General features: G+C 44.0%; 1 protein-coding gene across 2 annotated transcripts in view; it reads right to left on the reverse strand.

The window, feature by feature from the left end:
* Window positions 1-26,112, reverse strand: part of pomt2 (protein-O-mannosyltransferase 2) — a 217,352-nt gene that overhangs the window by 84,206 nt on the left and 107,034 nt on the right. For both annotated transcript variants that reach the window (XM_060828634.1, XM_060828633.1), the window contains exon 14: window positions 14,657-14,748. In XM_060828634.1, coding sequence (XP_060684617.1) covers window positions 14,657-14,748 — 92 coding nt within the window. The remainder of the gene's footprint in view (window positions 1-14,656; window positions 14,749-26,112) is intronic.

The raw sequence follows: 26,112 nt of genomic DNA on the forward strand, positions 1-26,112 counted from the left end.
GGACACCTGGCCTGGCTCGTTGCCAAGCACCAAATCAAGTTGGCCTATCTAATTTTAAGTCAGGAACTGACACACCTGACAAAAATTGGCACTATGCAGGCCACCTGCACTAAAGAGGATCCAATCAATATTGGGTCCGTTGAAGTCACCCAGAGCAATAACTCTGTTACATCTGAATATTTCCAAAATCTGCTGTCCAATCTATCCATCAATGACCGAGTAACCCACAAAATAGGCATCCCAACCACGGTCTCATTCATCCATTCATAAAATCACAGTTCGGTAGAATATTTTATGATCACAAGCTTGACCAAATTGAAACAGCACATAACTGCAGTTGTGGAGTTCAGCAGAAACCCACAGGATGGGAAAGAATCAAAGATTGTATCAGGAAAACTTCATTCGATCAGAATCAAAGTTTCCAGCAACAACAACAAGTGATACAAAGAGAACTAAAGACAGCAGATAGGCACGACCATCTAGCATAGTAAAAGCTCTTGAACACACAGTAGCGGGGTAACCGCAGAGTGTTCACATATGGTCTAAATCACTTAACAGAACAGACAATTTTCAAGTACCTGCCTGAGTCTGTCAGTTTCAAGTATGTTATAGGAAACAAAAATAAACTATCAAAACCATGGAAAGAAGAATAATTTCCATGAACTGGTAACAGCACCCTGTAAATGCCAAGTACATTAATGATCATTAACTATACTGTGCAAATGTTAAACCTATTAATGTATTAATCTTTGTATTCTGAAAACGTTAAGCTGCCTGTTATGATATGGTGTAAGAAAGCCACTTCCACTCAATGCCGCAGCTTCAGCTCAGAAATCCGTAACAGCAAGTTCTCTGAATAAAGACAACTGGAGGCCTTTTTACTGTCTCTGTCTCTCACTCCATTCACAGTCTAAAACACCCCTCAACAATGTGGCCACACTTGGAGTACTGCTTCCAGTTCTGGTCACCGCATTACAAGGAGGATGTGGAAGCTTTGGAAAGGGTTCAGAGAAGATCTATTCGGATGGAGGGAAGGTCTTGTGATAAAAGGCTGAGGGACTTAAGGCTGTTTTCTTAGAGAGAAGGTTGAGAAGTGACATGAGATAATCAGAGGGTTAGATAGGGTGGACAGTGAGAGCCTTGTTCCTCGGATGGTGATGGCTAGCACAAGGGGACATTGAGGGGTGATAGATATAGGACATTTGTCAGAGATAGTTCCTTTATTCAGTGAATAGCAGGGGCATGGAACACCCTGCCTGCAATTGTAGTAGACTCACCAACTTAAAAGTCATTTGAATGTTCATTGGATAGGCATATGAAGGAGAATGGAAGAGTATAGGTTAGGTGGGTTTCAGACGAGTTCCACAGATCAGCGCAACATTGAGGGCCGAAAGGGCCCGTTCTGCGCTGTAAGGTTCTTTGTTCTAATATTACATTTCAGACTGGGCATGTAGACACTGATTGGTCAGGGTATTGTCATGGGGATTCAGCAGAGATTTGATGTTTCCAGGATGTTTTTTGTTTGGAACAAGGTACAATGTACACACAAATTCCTTTTATCTACATAATTGGGTCGGCTGTATTCTAGCTTGCTGAAATGATCACACTATAATCCCAAATGATGATTTTAAATTGTTTTCCAGAATAAATCTTAGCACAACCTGGATTTTTAAAAAAAAAACAATGTCCAACAGCAGAATCATATTGGATATACTTGTCAGGCTGGCAAGCATCAGCTGGTTGAGCAGGAGTGGCCCACTGCAGCTGTCTAGTGAACAGGACATGCTGTTTGGTACAGTTTGCCAGTCATTGAGACACAACCTACATAGCTGGCATCACACTGGCACTGCAACTCAGATTATATTACTTGTTTGGGTGGTTGGCATGATGTCTTTTTGAATGGGCTGTACCTTGTGAGTGAAGAAAGCCCTCATGGATTTACTGAACAGTAGCAATGTGAGATAGCTAGCTTCAACTGTTCAAATTTTTGAGGCAGCTTCCCGTTCCAGAAAAATCTGAGGTAGATTCATAGATTGATCTGAGAATTAAGATTGGTAATTGTTCTGGTTGCATCTCCACACCAGTCATGGCCAACCAATCAGCATCTTCTTCTCTGCTGTATAAAGTGGTATCCCTTTGTTTCCGACCTCATTTTGATGAATGCAATGCAAAAAGCCTCACCATCTGCACCCTTTTAGCAATGTTTTAGCTTTGTACAACCATGCAACTATCAATATCTTAAATCTCTTTTCTTCCTTGATCTGCTACACAGCAGAAACCATTTCACTCGTCATGTGCATATTCCTGACATACCATGTTAACTTATTGTTATTATAACTAAATAGCTCTTCCTTGAGACTTTTCCAGTTCATTTATTCCTTCACTGTACCTCATCTGTCAACCATTTCTCTGAGCATTGCCATCACCACCCCAATCCCAAGCATTTTAATTTTACACACTAATGCAGGACTTTGGTAAAGGCCTTCTCAAAGTCCAAATAAACCACATTTAACTCACTCGCTTCATTAATTCCAATACATTTATCAAGCATGATTCCTCTTTGCTATATCATGCCAACTCTGCCTAATCCTGTCACTGTTTTCCAAGTGCTCCACAATTCAGTCTTTTATAATGGACTCTTTTATAAGAGGGGAATTTATTAATGTAATATGAAGAAATAGCTGAGGCATTCAACAGGTATTTTGAGTTGGTCTTCACAAAGGAGGGCATGAATAACATGCCAGCAATTGACAAGTAGATGAAGGTAGGAGAGGATCTGGAAACAATCATGATTACAAAAGCAGTAATGGCTGTCAAGCTAATGGAGCTAAAAGAACACAAGTGCCATGGCCCTGATGGAATGCACCCAGGATACTCAAAAGAGATGGCAGGAGAAATAGCAAACGCACTTGTGATAATTTTCCAAAATTTGCTGGATCTGTAACAGTATTAGCAGAATGGAAACCAGCAAATAGGACACCACTTAAAAAAAGGAGGTAGACAAAAGTTGGGAATGATAGACAAATTAGCTTAATTCTGCAGTGGGGAAAATGCTTGAATCTATTATCAGGGAAGGAACAGCAAGACATTTAGACAGAAATTGTTCCGTTGAGCAGATGCAGCAGGTGTTCAAGAAAGGCAGGTCATGCTTAAGTCATCTACTGGATTTTACTGGATTTCTATGAAGACATGACGAAAACAGTGGACAATGGGGACCCAGGAGATGTGGTGTATCTCGAGGGATTTGTCAAGGTGCCGGAAAAAGATAAAGATGTATGGCGCTAAGGATAATGTGTTAGCACGGAGAGAGAATTAGTTATCTACAAGAAATGAGTGGGATAAATAAGTGCTTTCTGATTGATGATCAGTGACTAGTGGTGTACTTCAGGGATCAGTTACATAGATGATTTGGAGTTGGGGACCACGCAGTGTGTCAAAGTTTGCAGATGGCACTAAGGTGAATGGTAGAGCAAAGTGTGCAAAGTACTGTGAAATGTTGCATTGGGAGGTAGTCGTGGTTAGTGGGCAAAGATCTGGCAGATGGAATACAATGTTAATAAATGTGAAGTCATCTATTTTGGGAGGAATAACAGTAAAAAGGACTATTACTTGAATGGTAAAAGGTTGCAGCATGCTGCTACGAAGAGGGACCTGGGTGTCCTTGTGCATGAATCACAGAAGATTGGTCTGCAGTTACAACAAGGAATGTTGTATTTTAATTAGGAAACCAAATGGAATTTTGTCCTTCATTGTTAAAAGGAGTGAGTTCAAAAGCAGGGAGGTTGTGTTGCAGCTGTACAGGGTGCTGGTGAGGCCACACCTGGAGTACTGCATGCAGTTTTGGTCTCCTTATGTGAGAAAGGATGCACTGGCATGAGAGGAGGTGCAGAAGAGGTTCACTTGGTCGATTCCAGAGTTGAGGGGATTGGTGTATGAGGTGAGACTGAGTAGACTGGGATTATATTCATTGGAATTTAGAAGAGTGAGAGGGGATCGTATTGAAACACATAAAATTATGAAGGGAATAGATGAGGAGTAGAGAGTTTCCACTGGCGGATAAAACTAGGATAAGAAGGCATAACCTCGAAATTAGGAGTAGCAGATTTAGGACTGAATGGAGATGGATTTTTTTTCACCTACAGGGTTGTGAATCTGTGGAATTCCCTGCCCAGTGAAGTAGTTGAAGATAGCTTTAAAATCATTTTCTGAGGTAAGACAAATAATTTTTTCAACTTCAGAAATTAAGGGTTATGGCAAGAAGACAGGTAAGGGATCAGTTACAGCTGAGACCACGAAAAGATCGAAGAGTGGTCTCGAGGGGCCAGATGGCCTTATGGTCCAGCATTTTCTCTGCTGCTGAAGACAGGCTGATTGGTTACTTATGAGGAGAAAGTGAAGACTGCAGATGCTGGAGATTAGAGTCAAGCGTTTGATGCTAGAAAAGCATCCACGGAGCAGGAGAATCAACGTTTCAGGAAAGAGCCCTTCATCACGCTCTACCTCCATTTCTAAACAGAAGGGTTACATTGGCAACCCTCCAATCTGCTAGTTCTGCTCCAGATTCAATGGATCTTGGAAGGTGCCCAACAATGCATCCAAAATTTCTGAGGCCACCTCCTTAAGGATTCTCGAATAAAGTTTACCAGGCTGGGGATTTATCAGGCGTCAATCTCAATCTTCCCAACTAGATCCCTACTGATATTGATTTTCTTTTGTTCCTTCCACTCATAAAATCCCGTGTTCCTCAACATTTCTATGTTTTTTTGTAAACACAGAACCAAAGTATATACTTCACTGGTCAGCCATTTCTTTGTGCTCCATTATAAATTCCTCTGTTTCTGACTATAAGAGGCCTACATTTAACTGTCTTCAGCCTTCCTTTTCTCTTTACATACATGCATTAACCTTTACAGTCAGTTTTAATGGTCCCTGCAAGCTTACTCCACAATCTATTTTCCCTTTCTTAATCAATACCTTTGTCCTTCGTTGAATTCTAAATAGCCCCCACTCCTCAGGTCTGTTTTTCCTGGACACTTCGCATGCATCTTCCTGAATACTTACATTAGCTCTAATTTCCCTTATAAAACCTATCATCTTTTCTTATTCCCTTGCTGTCTTGTGAACTTGTCCTGGATTCCCCCTGCTCTGATTCCTTAACAGGTTTCCAGCCTCCTGCCATATTAGTTTAAAGCCTTCCCAACCACTCTCGCAACAAATGAAAGATCAACCAAAAGAACTGAAGACATTGAAAATCAGAACCAAAAATAAGTATAGCCAGAAAAACTCAGCACGTCTAGCTTCATGGAGAGAAATCAGAGTTAACGTTTAGGGTCCAGTAACCTTTTAGAACTGTTCTGAAGGAGGGTCATTGGACCTGAAAAGATAGCGCTGATTGCTCTTTTCCATGGGATGGAGAGAATCCTCAACAAACAACAACTCCAACCTGATTGCTTCCCATGCTCTCGCGCCTTGAAGCAGGAGTTCTCTCCATCCCATTCCTGGCGCTGAAGAGAGAGAATCTGTAACAGGGAAGGTGATGACATAAGCAGTAATGCTGCTACACTAGGTCTCAAGCTATCGCTCTGGGGACAATTCCAACAGTAGGAGATGGTGAATTAAGGATAAAATATGAAATCTGAACAAAATCTTTAAAGTCTGGTTGAAGATTTGTAGCTCGGGTGTCCATTGTTGTGGTTCTGTTCGCCGAGCTGGAAGTTTTTGCTGCAAACGTTTCGTTCCCTGGCTAGGGAACATCATCAGTGCTATTGGAGCCTCCTGTGAAGCGCTGCTTTGATGTTTCTTCCGGTATTTATAGTGGTTTGTTCTTGCCGCTTCCGGGTGTCAGTTTCAGTTGTAGTAGTTTGTATGTGGGGTCCAGGTCGATGTGTCTGTTGATGGATGTTCTTGCCGCTTCCGGGTGTCAGTTTCAGCTGTAGTGGTTTGTATATGGGGTCCAGGTCCATGTGTCTGTTAATGGAATTTGTGGATGAATGATTCATCCACAAACTCCATTAACAGACACATGGACCTGGACCCCATATACAAACCACTACAGCTGAAACTGACACCCGGAAGCGGCAAGAACATCCATCAACAGACACATCGACCTTGACCCCACATACAAACTACTACAGCTGAAACTGACACCCGGAAGCGGCAAGAACAAACCACTATAAATACCGGAAGAAACATCAAAGCAGCGCTTCACAGGAGGCTCCAATAGCACTGATGATGTTCCCTAGCCAGGGAACGAAACGTTTGCAGCAAAAACTTCCAGCTCGGCGAACAGAACCACAACAATGAACAAAATCTGGAATCTAAAAACACATTTAATGACAACGATGCTACAACTGCAATGATTATAAAAATCCATCTGGTTCACCTTCCTTTTAGGGAAGGACATCTGCCATCCTGACATGGTCTGGCCTTCATATGATTCCAGACTCACAGCAATGAGGTAGACTCTAAAGTGCCCCCTGGAATGACATATCAAGAAACTCAGTAATATCAACAACTGACACAAAGTCTAAACAAAGGAATCAAACCAGGCCTACCATCTGACACTAACCTACTCACTGAAAGTAACAATGGCAAACTCAACTCCTTACAAACATGTGGAGCATAGTGCCAAAATATGAACAGCTGTGCCACAAGCTAGTCAAACAACAGCCTGACACAGTTATTTGAAGGGACGTCCACATTTGAGATGTGGGATGCTTCCAAAGATAGGCATGTCCCATTGAAGGCAAAGGAGAGGAAGGGCAAGATTGGTGAACCGTGGATGACAGGAGAAATTGTACGGCTAGCCAAGAGGAAAAGGGAAGTGTACATATGGTCCAGGCAGCTAAGAACGGGTCCTGGAAGAATATCGGAAGAGTAGGACAAGTCTTAAACAAGGAATTGAGGGGGCTAAAAGGGGTCACGAAATAGCTTTAGCGAGCAGAATTAAGGAGAATCCCAAGCACTTTATTCTTATATAAGAAGCAAATGGGTAACTAGAGAAAGGATTGGTCCACTGAAGAATAGCAAAGGAAGCTGTGCGTCGAACCTGAGAGAACCCGTAAGATTCTGAATGATTACTTTGGATCAGTGTTCACGGAGGAGAGGAACATGATGAATGTTGAGATTAGACATAGAAGTTTGATTAGTCTGGATCATGTTGACTTAAGTAGGGAAGATATGTTGGGTAGGCTAGAGGTTATTAAGGTGGACAAATCCCCAGGACTGGATGGGATCTAGCCCAGGTTGCTGAGGGAGGCGAGAGGGGAAATAGCTGGGGTCCTGACAGATATCTTTGTAGCATCCTTAAATACAGATGAGGTGCCCAAGGACTGGAAGGTTTCTCATGTTGTCACCCTGTACAAGAAGGATAGTAGGGATATTCCAGGTAACTACAGACCAGTGAGCCTGACGTCGGTGGTGGGAAAGTTGTTGGAGAAGGTATGAGGGATAGGATCCAATTATATTTAGAAACGAATGGGCTTATCAGTGATATGCAACATGGTTTTGTGCGGGGAAGATTGTGCCTTACCAACTTAATAGAGTTCTTTGAGGAAGTGGCCAAGTTGTTAGATGAAGGAAGGGTTGTTGATGTCATATACATGGACTTTAGTAAGGTGTTTGATAAGGTTCCCCATTGTAGACTAGTGGAGAAAGTAAAGTCACATGGTGTGCAGGGTGTTCTAGCTAGGTGGATAAAGAACTGGTTGAGCAACAGGAGACAGAGAGTAGTAGTTGAAGGGAGTTTCTCAAAATGGAGAAAGGTGACCAGTGGTGTTCCACGGGGGTCAGTGCTGGGGTCACTGTTGTTTGTAATATACATAAACGATCTGGAAGAGGGCACTGTTGGTATGATCAGCAAGTTTGCAGATGACACGAAGATTGGTGGAGTAGCAGAAAGCAAAAGGGACTGTCAGACAATACAGGAGAATATAGATAGACTGGAGAGTTAAGCAGAAAAATGGCAGATAGAGTTCAATCCAGACAAACGTGAGGTGATGCATCTAGGCAAGTCTAATTCTAGTATGAATTATACAATGAACGGAAGAGCCTTGGTAAAAGTTAATGGGCAGGGAGATCTGGGAGTGAAGGTCCATTGTATCCTGAAGGTTGCTGCACAGGTGGATAGAGTGGTCAAGAAGGCATATTGTATGCTTGCCTTCATTGGATGGGCTATTGAGTATAAAAGCTGGCAGGTCATGTTAACATCGTATAAGACATTGACTAGGCCGCATGTAGAATACTGTGTACAGTTCTGGTCGCCACATTACCAAAACGATGTGGACACTTTGGAGAGGGTGCTGAGAAGGTTTACGAGGATGTTGCCTGGTATGGAAGGTGCTAGCTGTGAAGAGAGGTTGAGTAGGTGAGGTTTATTTTCATTAGAAAAAAGGAGACTGAGGGTGGACCTGATTGAGGTTTATAAAATCATGAAGGGTATAGACAGGGTGGATAGAGACAAGCTTTTTCCCAGGGTGAAGGATTCAATAATGAGAGGCCACGCTTTCAAGGTGAGAGGAGGAAAGTTTAAGGGAGAGACACGCGGTAAGTACCTCACACAGAGGGTGGTGGGTGTCTGGAATGCGTTGCCAGCAGAGGTGGTAGAGGCAGGCACAGTCGATTCATTTAAGATGCGGCTGGATAAATGCATGAGTAGGCGGGGAGCAGAGGGATACAGATGCTTTATAGACATACACATGGAATCATACCTTACAGACAATGTCCTACTGGGTATCTCCTGACCCATCAGCAATACAGTCCTACCAAAATGGTGGGGTGATGGAAAAGAGAAAGAGTTGCCCTGGGATTTGCCAACATTCACCCTGGACTCCATGCATTCTCCTAGTATCAGGTCAAACGTGGGGTAGAGAACCTGCTGCTAATTACTACGTATCACCTTACCTTGGCTGATCAATTACAGAATTGTTATGGCACAGAAGACCATTCAGTTCATCATTCCCAAGCAGCTGTTAAAACAAGCACCATGACCTAGCATCAATATCCTTGGTGGCAATAACCTGAATTTTCCCTCAACCTTGCAAAATTTTTATTCAAATAATTGACTAATGTTATCTTGGATGCTTCAGTTGAAGCTGCCCCCATCATATTTCCAGCCATGCATTTCTTATCCTGAACATCCATTCTGTAAACAAGTATTTTTTCCTCATTCACACGTGCTTTGTTTTTTGCAAATCACTAAGATAGCAAAACAAAACTCAAAAAGGGAGACAAACAGCAGGAAACTTTTAAGCCATTTTGCTTAACATTTGTCATTGGGAAAATGTTACAAACAAGTTATTAAATAAGTAATAACAGGGCACTTGGTTAAGCTCAAGATAAACAGGAAGAGACAACATGGTTTTATTAAAGGGTCAGGAGGTTTCACCAATCTACTGGAGTGCTTTTCAGCAGCTCTTTGTGGAGGATAAATGGGAAACAATGGCTGCACTGTACTTCAATTTCCAGAAGGTAATTGATAAAGTACAGGAAATGAAAGCTCACAGTAGCATATCAGATTGGACAGAGGATTGGTGAGGTAACAGGGAATAGACAGTAAGTAAAAAATGGATCTCCATGTTGACAACGATCGCACCACAGATCAGTACAGCGATCTTGAGTACTCTATTGCTATATCATGGTTTGAATGAAGGGAGCAAACTTTCCTGATGGTGCAATGATAGGTAGGAAAACAGGTTGTGAAGAGTACATAACAAGGCTACAAAAGGGCATAGTGAGGTTAAGTGAGAGGTCAAAGATACGTGTTACAGAAGCAGTGGTTGACACCCACTCCCGCCAAGAACTAAAACCTAAACACCTGTAGAGGAGCACCTCGCCCTATAATCTGTAAAATGTGTGTGAAAAGTGGTGTAACCTGGTTGCAGCAACTTATAGTGGTTAAATAAAATAAATCCTTGACACTCACTTTAAAATTAACAACTAACAATTTATTTATCTAACTCCAACAGTGAACTAAACAAAGTATTAACAAACCGAACAAAACCCTTCTAACTACTACTTCCGAATAAAACAAGATTCTAATGGTAAGCTGTCCCAATAAATACAAGTCCCATTTCTGTACAAAAAAAAAGAATTTTGTCTCTCGAAATTACAGCCAGCTTACGTGTCTCCCGGAATGTTCTGTGCCTTCTTCCGTCGTTCTTCTGTCAGGAATATCTCTAAGACGTGGATGACTGACAGGGCTGTTGGCTATGGTGGATGGCAGTTAGCTCTGGGGTATTTGTCAAACTGCCCACTACTTTTATATCCTTAATGATATATCAATATTTCTTACATAGGATTGGTCCTATTGTTAAAACCATCAGATTTATATTTACTAAGGTTTTAGTATCAAACTGATTGACTAAAAGCAGCTGGTAAAAACAGCTGCTTAGCTTGCTAACTATACAGTCATTCAATGCAAATGTTTCAGTTTGGGTGCTCTGTGCACCTGCAAACCCCCATGCTGCTGCTCACAAACATACATCTTAAAATCTCTAAGCACCGAAAAAAACCCACAATCTTTTAAAGGGACAATGCAACCTTTCTCAATTGCACAAACACCAAATTCTAACTTCCTGTCTCCCAATCTACAATTACTCTAAACAACTTCACAACATGGAGAATTTGGAGTATATGTGGGAAAATGTGACACTGTCCATTTTAGCAAGCAGAGTAGAAAAGTATATGGTTGAAATGGTTAGATTGCGGAGCTTGGAGACGCAGTGGGATTTGTTCTAGCACATGCATCACACAAAGCTAGTATGTAGTTACAGCAAGGTTATTAGGAAATATCTAAAATATTATAACTGCAAGAGGAGCTGAATGCAAAAATAGGGTGGATATGCTTTAGCTCTTGAGTACTTCGCACATTAGGCTTCACAGGAGGCTCCCAAGCACTGAAGATGTCACCTAGAAAGGGGACGAAACGTTTGCAACAAAAACTCCCAGCTCGGCGAACAGAACCACAACATTGGGCACATTATTTGCCATCTTATTGAAGGAAAGATATAAACGCATCAGTAGCATTTCAGACAAGGTATACCAGGCTAAAATCTGGAATGGTAGATTGCCTCAGGAGGAATAGTTGGCTATGCAAGGCTTGTATCCACTGGAGATTGGCAGAGTAAGAGGCAACTTGATTCAAATGTAAAGATTCTGAGGCCTTGCTAAATAAATATGCAGATGATATTCCCTCTTCTGAGAGGATGTCGAACTAGTGTCACTGTTTAAATATCAGAGATCACCCAATTAAAACAGACACTAGGCCAAACATTTTTTCACAGAGGGTAGTGAGACTTTGAAACTCTCTTCCTCATAAGGCAGGTGGTTGATGGGAAATGTTCATCCTGAAGTCCAGTTACCAGTGGTGTACCACCAGGGTCGTCACTTTTATAAACAACCTGGATGAGGGCGTAGAAGGGTGGGTTAGTAAATTTGCAGACGATACTAAAGTCGGTGGAGTTGTGGATAGTGACGAAGGATGTTGTAGGTTACAGAGAGACATAGATAAGCTGCAGAGCTGGGCTGAGAGGTGGCAAATGGAGGTTAATGCGGACAAGTGTGAGGTGATTCACTTTGGTTGGAGTAACCGGAATACAAAGTACTGGGCTAACGGTAAGATTCTTGATAGTGTAGATGAGCAGAGAGATCTCGGTGTCCAGGTGCACAGATCCTTGAAAGTTGCCACCCAGGTTGACAGGGTTGTTAAGAAGGCATACAGTGTTTTAGCTTTTATTAATAGAGGGATCGAGTTCCGGGACCATGAGGTTACGCTGCAGCTGTACAAAACTCTGGTGCGGCCACACTTGGAGTATCGTGTACAGTTCTGGTCACCACATTATAAGCAGGACGTGGAAGCTTTGGAAAGGGTGCTGAGGAGATTTACTAGGATGTTGCCTGGTATGGAGGCAACGTCTTACGAGGAAAGGCTGAGGGACTTGAGGCTGTTTTCGGTGGAGAGGAAAAGGTTGAGAGGTGACTTAACAGAGACATACAAGATAATCAGAGGATTCGATAGGGTGGACAGGGAGAGCCTTTTTCCAAGTATGGTGATGGCGAGCACGAGGGGGCATAGCTTTAAATTGAGGGGTGATAGATATAGGACAGATGTCAGAAGTAGTTTCTTTACTCAGAGAGTGTTCAGGGTATGGAATGCTTTGCCTGCAATGGTAATAGATTCATCAACTTTAAGTACATTTAAGTCGTCATTGGACAAGCATAAGGACATACATGGAATAGTGTAGGTTAGATGGGCTTCAGATTGGTATGGAGGAGAAAGTGAGGTCTGCAGATGCTGGAGATCAGAGCTGAAAATGTGTTGCTGGAAAAGCGCAGCAGGTTAGGCAGCATCCAACAAACAGGAAATTCGACGTTTCGGGCATAAGCCCTTCATCAGGAATGAGGAAAGTGTGTCCAGCAGGCGAAGATAAAAGGTAGGGAGGAGGGACTTGGGGGAGGGGCGATGGAGATGCGATAGGTGGAAGGAGGTCAAGGTGAGGGTGATAGGCCGGAGTGGGGTGGGGGCGGCGAGGTCAAGAAGAAGATTGCAGGTTAGGAGGGCGGTGCTGAGTTCGAGGGATTTGACTGAGACAAGGTGGGGAGAGGGGAAATGAGGAAACTGGAGAAATCTGAGTTCATCCCTTGTGGTTGGAAGGTTCCCAGGCAGAAGATGAGGCGCTCTTCCTCCAACCGTCGTGTTGTTATGGTCTGGCGGTGGAGGAGTCCAAGGACCTGCATGTCCTTGGTGGAGTGGGAGGGGGAGTTAAAGTGTTGAGCCATGGGGTGGTTGGGTTGGTTGGTCCGGGTGTCCCAGAGGTGTTTCTGAAACGTTCCGCAAGTAGGCGGCCTGTCTCCCCAATATAGAGGAGGCCACATCGGGTGCAGCGGATGCAACAGATGATGTGTGTGGAGGTGCAGGTGAATTTGTGGCGGATATGGAAGGACCCCTTGGGGCCTTGGAGAGAAGTAAGGGAGGAGGTGTGGGCGCAAGTTTTGCATTTCTTGCGGTTGCAGGGGAAGGTGCCGGGAGTGGAGGTTTGGGTTGGTGGGGGGTGTGGACCTGACGAGGGAGTCACGGAGGGAGTGGTCTTTTCAGAACACCGACAGAGGAGGGGAGGGAAATATATCCCTGGTGGTGGGGTCCGTTTGGAGGTGGCGGAAATGACGGCGGATGATACGCTGTATATGGAGGTTGGTGGGGTGGTAGGTGAGAACCAGTGGGGTTCCGTCTTGGTGGCGGTTGGAGGGGCGGGGCTCAAGGGCGGAGGAGCGGCAAGTGGAGGAAATGCGGTGGAGGGCATCGTCGATCACGTCTGGGGGGAATCTGTGGTCCTTGAAGGAGGCCATCTGGGCTGTAAGGTATTGGAACTGGTCCTCCTGGGAGCAGATGCGGCCGAGACGAAGGAACTGGGAATATGGGATGGCGTTTTTACAGGGGGCGGGGTGGGAGGAGGTGTAATCCAGGTAGCTGTGGGAGTCAGTCGGTTTATAGTAGATGTCCGTGTTGATTCGGTCGCCTGAGACAGAAATGGAAAGGTCTAGGAAGGGGAGGGAGGAGTCCGAGACGGTCCAGGTGAATTGATTGGTATGACAGGTCAGCACAACATCGAGGGCCGAAGGGCCTGTACTGCGCTGTAATGTTCTATGTTCTGAGGCAATGAAAGCAGACTCGTTGAATATCTTTTACAGCACAAGTGGATAGCTTTTTACTGAGCAAGAAGGTGAAAGGTTATCAGGGTTTGTGGGAATCCAGATTAATGCCGCTTATAGTCAGATCAGCCATTAAATGGTACAACGGGCTTTAGGATTGAATATTCTACTCCTGGTGCTGGATTATTTTGTATCTAAATCCTGTGATTACAAGAGCAGGTCAGAGCTGGGATTTCTACGACAAGTAACTCGCCTCCTCAATCCCCAAAGCCTGCCCACTATGTACCAGCCGCAAATCAGGAGTGCAATGCACTGGTGGCATAGTTTATAAATTCTTATGTACTCTCAAATCAGAGTGGTGCTGGAAAAACGCAACAGGTCAGGCAGCATCTGAGCAGGAAAATCGACGTTTCGGGCAAAAGCCCTTCATCCTGATGAAATGTAGATTTTCCTGCTCCTTGGATGCTGCCTGACCTGCTGTGCTTTTCCAGCACCACTCTGATCTAAACTCTGGTTTCCATCATCTGCAAACCTCACTTTTACCAAGTACTCTCAAATCACCCAACTTGTGCAATTTGCTCTCATCTGCATCCCAGTTCAGATAATGTGCTCTTAAGCATCAGGTTTTCAGATTGTGTAACAGAGTGCGCTGAAGGATCTTGTTTTTCATTTTAGTTTTGATTCCCACAGCTTTTAGTATCATTCTTCTATTTTCCCAATGTAATGGGAGAACCTTGAATATCTTTATTAAGATCCTGGGCAAGTAGTTGGAAACAAAGTGCATTTACTTTTTCCATAGAGGTATTGGGTGGAACTGTCTTAGTATTTATTAAAGATTGCATGCACAGGGGCGCAACAGTCCATGTACAGAAATAGGTTTATATATATATAGATGTATATACTTATCCACAACACTAAATTAAAGGGTGACATACTGAATGATTAAAGCAATAAAGCATCAGATACTACAAGAGGTTTACTATGATAAATCACAGTACTACTCACTTACATTTGGCATTAACATGGTCCTCGATGTTCCACAATGAGTTCACAGTTTCTTTAAGGTATGGACTGCAGCTGACTTCAGCCTGTTCCCAGCCCCTAGAAATAGTAGAATATTGGACTGGATGAATTTTTCACATCTATTTATGTTCAGATTTTCAGTAAAAGGGATGCTGCATATGATCATATCAGTATTCAGGCTTTGGCTACTGAGTTTACAATCTATTTACAGTTTTGAACTAACGTCACACAAGAAGTGGTTTCACAGGGACATGGGCAGACGAATGGGGAGACAATGACCTTGTAATAATGCCACTCGGCTATTAACCCTGAAACTCAGTTAATATTCTGGGGAACCAGGTTCGAATCCTGCCACAGCTGATGGTTATATTTGAATTCAATTTTAAAAATCTGGAATCAAGAATCTACTTTTGAAACCATTCTCTATTATTGGAAAAAACCATCTGGTTCACTGATGTCTTTCAGGGAAGGAGATCTTCCATCCTCACCAGGTCTTCGGACCTACAGCAATGTGGTTGACTCTCTCTGTCCCCCGAAAAAGCCTAGCGAGCCATTCAGTTTATCAATTGCTGTCAAGTCTCAAAGAAATGAAATTGGACAACCACCTGGCATCGACCTAGGAACTGGAAAACACAACAGTAGAATCAGCCCTGTCAACCCAGCGAAGTCCTCCTTACCAACATCAAGGGGCTTGTACCAAAATTGGGAGAGCTGTCTCACAGACTTGTCAAACAACAGCCTGACATTATCTGTAGGATTCTGAGAGTATGGCTATGGCCCAGACACCTCTGTTGCCATCTCTGGGATATGACTGTCCCATTGGCAGACAGACCAAGCAGAGCTGGCAGCACAGTGGTATACAGTCCGGAGATACTGGACGTAGGTTTGCTTGCTGAGCTGGTAGGTTCATTTCCAGATGTTTCATCATCTGACGAGGTAACATCTTCAGTGGGCCTCAGGCAAAGCAGTGTACATGATTCCTGCTTTCTATTTATGTGTTTGGGTTCTTTGGGTTGGTTGATGTCATTTCCTGTTCTTTTTCTCAGGAGGTGGTAGATGGGATCTACCTCAATGTGTTTCCAGACTCCTTGAAGTCTCATGGCTTCAGGTTAAAGATGGGTAAAGAAACCTCCTGCTGATTACGATGTACTGTCCTAATTCGGTTGAGGATTCAGTATTGCCTCATGATGAGCACTTGAAGGAAGCATTGAGGATGGCTAGGGCACAAATGTACATTGGACGGTGGATTTCCAAGTCCACCAACAGGAGTGGCTTGGCAGCAGGACTACTGATCGAGCTGGTCAGGTCCTAAAAGACATAGCTGCTAGACTGGGTCTGTGGCAGGTGGTGAGGGATCCAGCAAATAGGAAAGCCATATTTGACCTCATCCTTACCAATCTACCAACTGAAGATACATTTGCCCATGGCAGTTTCAGCATGAGCAACCACCACATAGTCCTGGTGGAGACAAAATCCCACTTTCACATTGGGGGATAACTTCCATCATGTTGTGTGGCACTGTCATTGTGCTAAATGGGACAGACTTCAAGACTGGGGTTCATGAGGTGTGATGGGCCATCAACAACAGCAAAATTGTACTACAGCATAATCTGTAACCTCATGGCCTGGCATAACTACCACTTAACCATTACCATTAAGTCAGGAGATCGACTGTGGTTCAGCGGAGACTGCAGGAGGGCACGCCAGGAGCAGCATACCTGATGATGCGATTTCTACCTGGTGAAGCCACCAAACTGGACTACTTGCATTCCAAACAGCATAAGCAAGTGATAGACAGAGATAGATTCCACACCAACAGATCAGATCTAAATTTTGCAGTCCTGCCACACCCAGTCATGAATGGTGATGGACAATTAAAGAACTCACGGGAGGAGGCTCCACAAATATCCCCATCCTCAATGATGGAACAGACCAGCACATCAGTGCAAAAGGTACGGCTGAAGCATTCACAGCAATCCTCAGTTAGAAGTGTCGAATGGATGATCCATTTTTGCCTTCTCCAGTCCCCAGCATTACAGATACCAGTCTTCAGCCAATTCAATTCACTCCACTTGATATCAAGAAACGTTCGGAAGCACAAGATACTGCAAAGGCTATGGATCTTGACAACATTAGGCAATAGTACTGAAGACTTGTACTCCAGAACTTGCTTTTCCTTTACATGGACAACATTGGCATCTATCCAATAATGTGGAAAATTGTCCAAGTGCATCCTGTACAGACGAAGCACGCCAAATCCAACCTGGCCAATTACTGCCTTATCAGTCTATTCTCGATCATCAGTAAAGTGATCTAAGGTGCCATCAACAATACTGTGAAGCAGCACTTGCTCAGCTATAACCTGCTCAGTAATGTCCAGTTTGGGTTCCACCAGGACCCACTAAACTCCTGACCTCATTATGGCCTTGGTGCGAACATGGGCCAAACAAAAAGTCAATTCCAAAGGTGAGGTGAAAGTGAGAGCCCTTGACATCAAGGAAACTGAGCAAAGCTTGAATCATGGGTAATTACAGGCAAACTCCAACCAGCAGAGATGGTGGTGGGAGCTGAAGTCAATCATCTCAGTTCCAGGACATCTCTTCTGGAGTTCCTCAGGGTAGTGACCTAGGCCTAACTATCTTCAGTTGCTTCAATGATCTTTCCTCCATCAGGTGGTCAGAAATGGGGATGTTTGCCCATGATTATGCAACATTCAGCATAATTTGCAACTCCTCTGATACTGAAGCAGTCCATTTTCAAATGCAACAAGCTCTGATTGTAAGTTTCTGCACGGAGCTGGAAGGTTCATTTCCATGAAAACGAACCTTCCAGCTCAGCAAACTTAAATCCAGAACCTCAACCTGAGCTACAGATCTTCTCAAAACTCACGAGCAACAATTTCTGGACAATACTTGCTGACAAATGGCAAGTAACATTTTATCACACAAAAGCCAGGCTATGGCCATTACCAATGAATGACAATCTAACCACTGCTCCATGACATTCAATATTGTCACAATCACTGGGTCCGCCATTGTCAATATCCTGGGGTGTCAACATTGACAGAAACTCATCTGGACTTGATATATAACAGTGGCTGCAAGAGCAGGTCAGAGGCTACGAATATTGCAGCAAATAACTCTCCTCCTGACTCCCCAAAGCCTGCCTATCATCTGCAAGGCCCAAATCAGAGATGTGACGGAATACACCCCATCTGCCTGGATGGGTGCAGTCCAACAACGGTCAAGCAGCTTGATACCATCAAAGACAAAGCAGCCTACTTGACTGGCCCTGCAAACACAGACGTTCAGTAATAGTACCGTGTACTATCTATCTATAAGATAGCCTCTGGATCAAAGTCCTGGAATTACCTGCTCCCCCAAAGGCATTATGGGTCAACTTAAAGCAGGTGGACTGCTGCAGTACAAGGGCAACCATGGATGGCAATAAATGCTGTCCAGCCAGTGATGCCCAAGTGCCTCAAATACATGAAAAAGAATGAGTAGGCACAGGATTTCAGGGTCACAGGAATGTGCTGTCAGACAGCAAGCTGGCTTGAAATGTGTCTACTTCAATACCAGAAGTATCCAAAGTAACGTAGGTGAGCTTGCAGCATGGATAGGTACCTGGAACTTCCATGTTGTAGCCATTTCGAAGACATGGACAGAGCAGTGTGAGGAATGGATGTTGCAGGTTCCATGGTTTAGATCTTTCATTAAGATCAGGAAAGGCAATACAAGAGGAGGAGGGGAGGTTAGTCAAGGACAGTAAATAGTGGCTGAAAGAACTTTTGTTGAGAAATCCTCTACTGAGGTAGTATGGGCTGAGGTTAGAAACAAGGGAGGAGAAGTTACACAGGTGGGATTTTTTTTATATGCCGCCTCAGAGGTCCAGGGAGGTGGAGAATATTGGCAAAATGATTCTGGGCAGGAGTGAAAGGAACAGGGTGGTCATCATGGGGGACTTTAACTTCCCCAACATTGACTCGAAATGCATAACTCCAGTACGTCGGATGGATTAAATTTTTGTCCAATGTGTGTAGAAGGATATCCTGACATAGATTGTCGTAAGGCCGACAAGACGGGAGGCCACACAGGATCTGGTGCTTGGTAACAAACCAGGCCAGGTGTTTGATTTAGTGATAGGTGAGCACTTTGGACAGAGTGACTATAATTCATTTACGTTTAGTTTAACGATGGAAAGGGACAGGAACATGCCACAAGACAGGGGCAAGGATAATTATAATGCAAATTAGGCAAGCCTTCAGATGCATAGAATGGGGTAGCAAAATACAGGAGATGGGGACAATTGAAATGTGGAGCTGGTTTAAGGAACAGATATTGTGTCCTTGATAGGTATGTCCCTGTCAGGCAGGGAGGAAGTGACAAGGTAATGGAACCCTGGTTTACAACAGAAATTTCATCTCTTGTTAAGCAGAAGAAGGAGGCTTATGTATTGATGAGGCAAGATGGTTCAGATGAGGCGATGGAGAGTTACAGATTAGCTAGGAAGGATTTTTACAGAGAGAGTTGAGAAGAGCAAAAAGAGGACACGAGCAGGTAGAATAAAGGAGAACCCTAAAGCTTTCTATAGGTAAATGAGGAATAAAAGGATGATTAGGGCACAATAGGGCCAGTCAAAGACAAAGACAGAGACATAAGTGGGAAGTTGTGTGTGTGTACCCTGTGGAGATCGGAAAGGTGCTGAACGAGTATTTCTCAATGGTTTTCACTCAGGAAATGGAGAATATTGTCAAGGAGAAGAATAAGATTCGAGATATTAGACTAGAAAGGATCGACGTTAGCAATGAAGAGATATTATCAATTCTAGAAGGAATGAAAGTAGAGAAGTACCCTGGGCCAGATGGCACTTATCAGAGGATTCTTTGGGAAGCTCGGGAGGAGATGGCGGAGTGTGGGCAGCACGGTGGCACAGTGGTTAGCACTGCTGCCTCACAGCGCCTGAAGACCCGGGTTCAAATCCCGACTCAGGCGACTGACTGTGTGGAGTTTGCACGTTCTCCCCGTGTCTGCGTGGGTTTCCTCCGGGTGCTCTGGTTTCCTCCCACAGTCCAAAGATGTGCGGGTCAGGTGAATTGGCCAATCTAAATTGCCCATAGTGGTAAGGGGTAATGTAGGGGTATGGGTGGGTTGCGCTTCGGCGGGTCGGTGTGGACTTGTTGGGCCGAAGGGCCTGTTTCCACACTGTAAGTAATCTAATCTAGTATTTGGCTTTGATCTTTGAGTTGTCATTGTCTACATGTTTAATACCAGAGGACTGGAGGATTGCAAATGTTGTGCCCTTGTTCAAGAAGGGCAATAGAGAAGACCCAGGTAATTATAGATCAGTGAGGCTTATGTCTATTGTCGGAAAAGTTTTAGAAAGGATTATAAAAGATAGGATTTATAATCATCTAGCAAGCAACAATTTGATTGTAGACTGTTAACATGGTTTCGTCAAGGGCAGGTCATGTCTCACAAACCTCATTGAGCTTTTTGAGAAGGTGACCAAGCATGTGGATGAGGGTAGGGCAGTTGACGTGGTGTATATGGACTTCAGTAAAGCCTTTGATAAGATTCCACATGGTAGGCTGATGGAGAAAATGCAGAGACATGGGATTGAGGGTGATTCAGCAGTTTTGGATTAAAAACTGGCTTTCTGAAAGGAGGCAGCGAGTGGTGGTTGATGGAAAATATTTAGTCGAGAGTCTAGCTACTAGTGTTGTGCCACAAGGATCTGTTTTGGGACCACTGCTGTTTGTCATTTTTATAAATGACTTAAACACTGGCATGGGTGGATGATTTGTAAGTTTGCAGATGACACTAAAGTTGGTGGAGTAGTGGACAGTGTGGATCAATGTTGCAGGTTGCAGGGGACTTGGATAAACTGTAGACTTGGGCTGAGAGGTGGCAAATGGAAATCCATGCAGATACTTGTGAGGTGATTCACTTTGGGAAGATTAACAGGAAGGCAGAATACTGGGTCAATGGAAAGATTCTTGGTAGTGTGGATGTGCAGAGGGATCTTGGTATCCATGTACATAGATCTCTGAAAGTTGCCTCCCAGGTTGATAGTGCTGTTAACAAGACATACAGTGTGTGTTAGGTTTTATTAGTAGAGGGATTGAGTTCTGGAGCCGTAATGTCATGCTGCAACCGCATTTGGAAGACTGCATTCAGTTCTGGTCGCCCCATGACAGGAAAGATGTGGAAGCATTGGAAAAGGAGCAGAGGAGATTTACGAGGATGTTGCCTGGTCGGGAGCGAAGGTCTTATGAGAAAAGGCAAGACGACTTGGGTCTGTTCTCATTAGAAAGAAGGCAGCTGAGAGGGGATTTAATAGAGACATACAAGATGATCAGAGGGTTAGATAGGGTAGATAGTGGAAGTCTTTTTCTGAGGATGATGATGTTAGCTTGTACGAGGGAGCATCACTACAAATTGAGGGGGTGAAAAATTTAAGACAGACGTCAGAGGCAGGTTCTTTACTCAGCATGCTAAGAGCGTGGAATGCCCAGCCTGCCAATATAGTTAACTCAGCCACATTAGAGAGATTCAGACAATCCTTGGATAAGCACATGATGATAATGGGACAGTGTAGGGGGATGAGCTTCGATTAGTTCACAGGTCAGCACAACATCAAGGGCTGAAGGGCCTGTTCTGCGCTGTACTGTTCCATGTTCTAACTCCGTAATAATATACTGTTCCAATAAGACATTTATTAGAATTAAATCGTCTTAGTTTCAAAACCACATGGTGGCTGTCATCTTCGGTGTCTGTCTTGGAGTCACAGAGATGGACAGAACAGATACAAACCCTTCGGTTCAACTCATCCATGTCAACCAGATATTCCAACCTCATCTAGTCCCAACTGCCAGCACCCGGCCGATCTCTCCAAACTCTTCCCATTCCTATACCTATTCAGATACTTTTTTAAATGTTGCAATTTTACCAACCTCCACCACCTCCTCTGGCAGCTCATTCCATACATGTACCACCCTCTGCGTGAAAATGTTACCCCTTAGGTCCCTTTCATATCTTTCACTTCTCACACTAAATCTACACCCTCTAGTTTTGGACTCCCCCAACCCAGGGAAATACCCTGTGTATTTATCCTACCCATGCATCTCATGATTTTATAAACCTCTAAGATTACCCCTTAACCTCTGACGCTTGAGGAAAAACAGCCCTAGCCTATTCAATCTCTCCCTGTAGCTCAAATCCTCCAACCCTGGCAACATCCTTGTAAATCTTTTCTGAACCCTTTCAACTTTCACAACATCTTTCCAATAGGAAGGAGACCAGAATTACACGAATATTCCAACAGCGGCCTAACCAATGTCCTGTACAGCCGCAACATGACCTCCCAACTCCTATACTCTATACTCTGACCAATAAAGGAAAGCATACTAAATGTCTTCCTCACGATCCTATCTACCTGTGACTCCACTTTCAAGGAGCTATGAACCTGCACTCCACGGTCTCTGTTCAGCAACACTCCCTAGGACCTTACCATTAACTTTACAAGTACTGCTAAGATTTGCAGCACCTCACATTTATCGAAATTAAATTTCATCTGCCACTCCTCAGCCCATTGGCCCATCTGATCAACATCCTGTTGTAATCTGAGGTAACCTTCTTTACTGTCCACTACACCTCCAATTTTGGTATCATCTGCAAACTTAGTAACTATACCTCTAATGCTCACACCCAAATCATTTACATAAATGATGAAAAGTAGTGGACCCAGCACAGATTCTTGTGGCACTCCACTGGTCACAGGCCACCCTCCAGTCTGGAAAAACAACCCTCCACCACCACCCTCTGTCATCTACCTTTGAGCCAGTTCTGTATCCAAATGGTTACTTCTGGCTGTAATCCAGAAGATCAACTTTGCAAACCAGTCTCCCATAGGGAACCTTGTCGAATGCCTTACTGAAGTCCATGTAGATCACATCTATCACTCTGCGCTCTTCATTCCTCTTTGTTACTTCTTCAAAATAACTCAATGAAGTTTGTGAGACATGATTTCCCATGCACAAAGCCATGATGACTATCCCGAATCGGTCCATGCCTTTCCAAATACATGTACATCCTGTCCCTCAAAATTCCCGCCAACAACTTGCCCACCATCGAAGTCAGGCTCACTAGTCTATCGTTCGCTGGCACCACATTAGCCAACCTCCAGTCTTCCGGCACCTCTACTGTGACTATCGATGATACAAATATCTCAGCAAGAGGCCCAGCAATCACTTCCCTAGCTTGCCAAAGTGTACGAGGGTACATCTGATCAGAGCTGAAAGTGTGTTGCTGGAAAAAACATTCTGTATTTTCCATGTCTATCTCCTCAGTAAACACTAATGCAAAATACTCCTTTAGTGTCTCCCCCATTTCTTGCGGCTCCAAACAAAGGCCGCCTTGCTGATCTTTGAGGGGCCCTATTCTCTCCTCAGTGAGCAAACCTACATCCAGAACCTCAACCTGAGCTGCAAATCTTCTCAAAACTCGCTAACCCTTTGGATTCTCTTTAACCTTATTTGCCAAAGCTATCTCATGAGCCCCTTTTTGCCCTCCTGATTTTTCTCTTAAGTATACTCATACTGCCTTTATACTCTAAGGATTCACGCAATCTATCCTGTCAATACCTGACATATGCTTCCTTTTACTGAAACAAACCCTCAACCTGCCCAGTCATCCAGCATTTCTTACACCTACCAGCCTTTCCTTTCACGCTACCAGGAATATACTGTCTCTCGACTCTCAGTACCTCATTTCCGAAGGCTTCCCATTTCCAGCTGTCCCTTTATTGGCGAACATCTGACCCCAATCAGCTTTTCAAAGTTCTTGAGTGATACCACCTAAATTAGCCTTCCTCTAATTTAGAGCTTCAACTTTTACATCCGGTCTATCCTTTTCCATCACTATTTTAAATCTAATAGAATTACGGTGGCTAGCCCCAAAGTGCTCCCCCACTGACACCTCAGTCACCTGCCCTGCCTTTTTTCTCAAGAGTAGGTCAAATTTTGCAGCTTCTCTGGTAGGTGCATCCACATACTGAATCAGAAAATGTTCTCGTACACACTCAACAAATTCCTCTCCATCAAAACTCTTAGACTGGGACTGCCATGGTGTTATGTTTGGAAAGTTTAAATTCCCTACCATAACCAACCTATTTTTCTCAGAGATAACTGAAATCTCCTTACAATTGTTTCTCAATTTCCCGCTGACTATTCGGGGGTCTACAGTACAATCCCAATAATTGTGATCATCCCTTTCTTATTGCTCAGTTAGAACACAGAACATAGAAAAATACAGCGCAGTACAGGCCCTTTGGCGCTCGATGTTGCGCCGATCCAAGCCCACCTAACCTACACTAGCTCACTTTCCTCCATATGCCAATTCAACGCCCGTTTAAATGCCCATAAAGAGGGAGAGTCCACCACTGCTATGGCAGGGCACTCCATGAACTCACGACTTGCTGAGTAAAGAATCTACCCCTAACATCAGTCCTATATCTACCACCCCTTAATTTAAAGCTATGCCCCCTCTTAATATCTGACTCCATACGTGGAAAAAGGTTCTCATTGTCAACCCTATCTAAACCCCTAATCATCTTGTACACCTCTATCAAGTCACCCCTAAACCTTCTTTTCTCCAATGAAAACAGCTCCAAGTGCCTCAGCCTTTCCTCATACGATCTTCCTACCATACCAGGCAACATCCTGGTTAACCTCCTTTGTACCCGTTCCAGTCCCTCCACATCCTTCCTATAGTATGGCGACCAAAACTGCACACAATACTCCAGATGCGGCCGCACCAGAGTCTTATACAACTGCAACATTACCTCAGAACTCCGGAACTCAATTCCTCTACCAATAAAAGCCAGGACGCCATATGCCTTCTTCACAGCACTATTTACCTGGGTGGCAACTTTCAGAGATCTGTGTACATGGACACCAAGATCCCTCTGCTCATCCACACTACCAAGTATCCGACCATTAGCCCAGTACTCCATCTTCTTGTTACCCTTACCAAACTAAACCACTTCACACTTGCCTACATTGAACTCCATTTGCCACCTTTCTGCCCAGCTCTGCAGCTTATCTATATCCTGCTGTAACCTGCCACATCCTTCCTCACTGTCAACAACTGCACCGACTTTCGCATCATCCGCAAACTTGCTCACCCAACCTTCTAGCCCCTCCTCCAGGTCATTTATAAAAATCATAAACAGCAATGGTCCCAAAACAGATCCTTGCGGAACACCGCTGGTAACTGCACTCCAAGATGAACCTTTACCATCAACTACTACCCTCTGTCTTCTTCCAGCCAGCCAATTCCTAATCCAAACCTCCAACTCATCCTCAATGCCATACCTCCGTATTTTTTGCAGATGCCTACCATGGGGAACCTTATCAAACGCCTTACTAAAATCCACATACGAGGAGAAAGTGAGGTCTGCAGATACTGGAGATCAGAGCTGAAAACGTGTTGCTGGAAAAGCACAGCAGGTCAGGCAGCATCCAAGGAACAGGAAATTTGACGTTTCGGGCATAAGCCCTTCATTCTGATTTTCCAGCAACACGTTTTCAGCTAAAATCCATATACACCACATCTACCGCTTTACCCTCGTCCACCTCCTTAGTCACCTTCTCAAAGAATTCAATAAGGTTTGTGAGGCACGACCTGCCCTTCACAAAACCATGCTGACTATCCTTGATCACATCATTCCTATCCAGATGTTCATAAATCCTAACCCTTACAATTCTCTCTAAGACTTTGCCCACAACAGAGGTAAGACTCACCGGCTTATAGTTACTAGGGTTATCCCTACTCCCCTTCTTGAACAAGGGAACCACATTTGCTATCCTCCAGTCTTCTGGCACTATTCCTGTAGACAATGAGGACATAAAAATCAAGGCCAATGGCTCTGCAATCTCCTCCCTTGCTTCCCAGAGAATCCTAGGATAAATGCCATCAGGCCCAGGGGACTTATCTATTTTCACCCTTTCCAGAATTTCCAACACCTCTTCCCTACATACCTCAAAGCCATCCATTCTAATTAATTGTGACTCAATATTCACATCGGCAACAACGTCCTGTTCCTGAGTGAATACTGACGAAAAGTATTCATTCAGTGTCTCCCCAATTTCTTCAGCCTCCACACGCAACTTCCCACCACTATCCTTGACTGGACCTATTCCTACCCTAGTCATTCTTTTATTCCTGACATACCTATAGAAAGCCTTTGGGTTTTCCCTAATCCTACCAACCAAGGACTTTTCATGTCCCCTCCTTGCTGCTCTTAGCTCTCTCTTTAGATCCTTCCTGGCTACCTTATAACTCTCAATCACCCCAATTGAACCTTCACGCCTCATCTTTACATAGGCCGCCCTCTTCCCTTTAACAAGGGATTCCAATTCCTTATTAAACCACGGCTCCC

This window comes from Hemiscyllium ocellatum, chromosome 8, assembly GCF_020745735.1.
Source record: "Hemiscyllium ocellatum isolate sHemOce1 chromosome 8, sHemOce1.pat.X.cur, whole genome shotgun sequence".
Taxonomy (NCBI): domain Eukaryota; kingdom Metazoa; phylum Chordata; class Chondrichthyes; order Orectolobiformes; family Hemiscylliidae; genus Hemiscyllium; species Hemiscyllium ocellatum.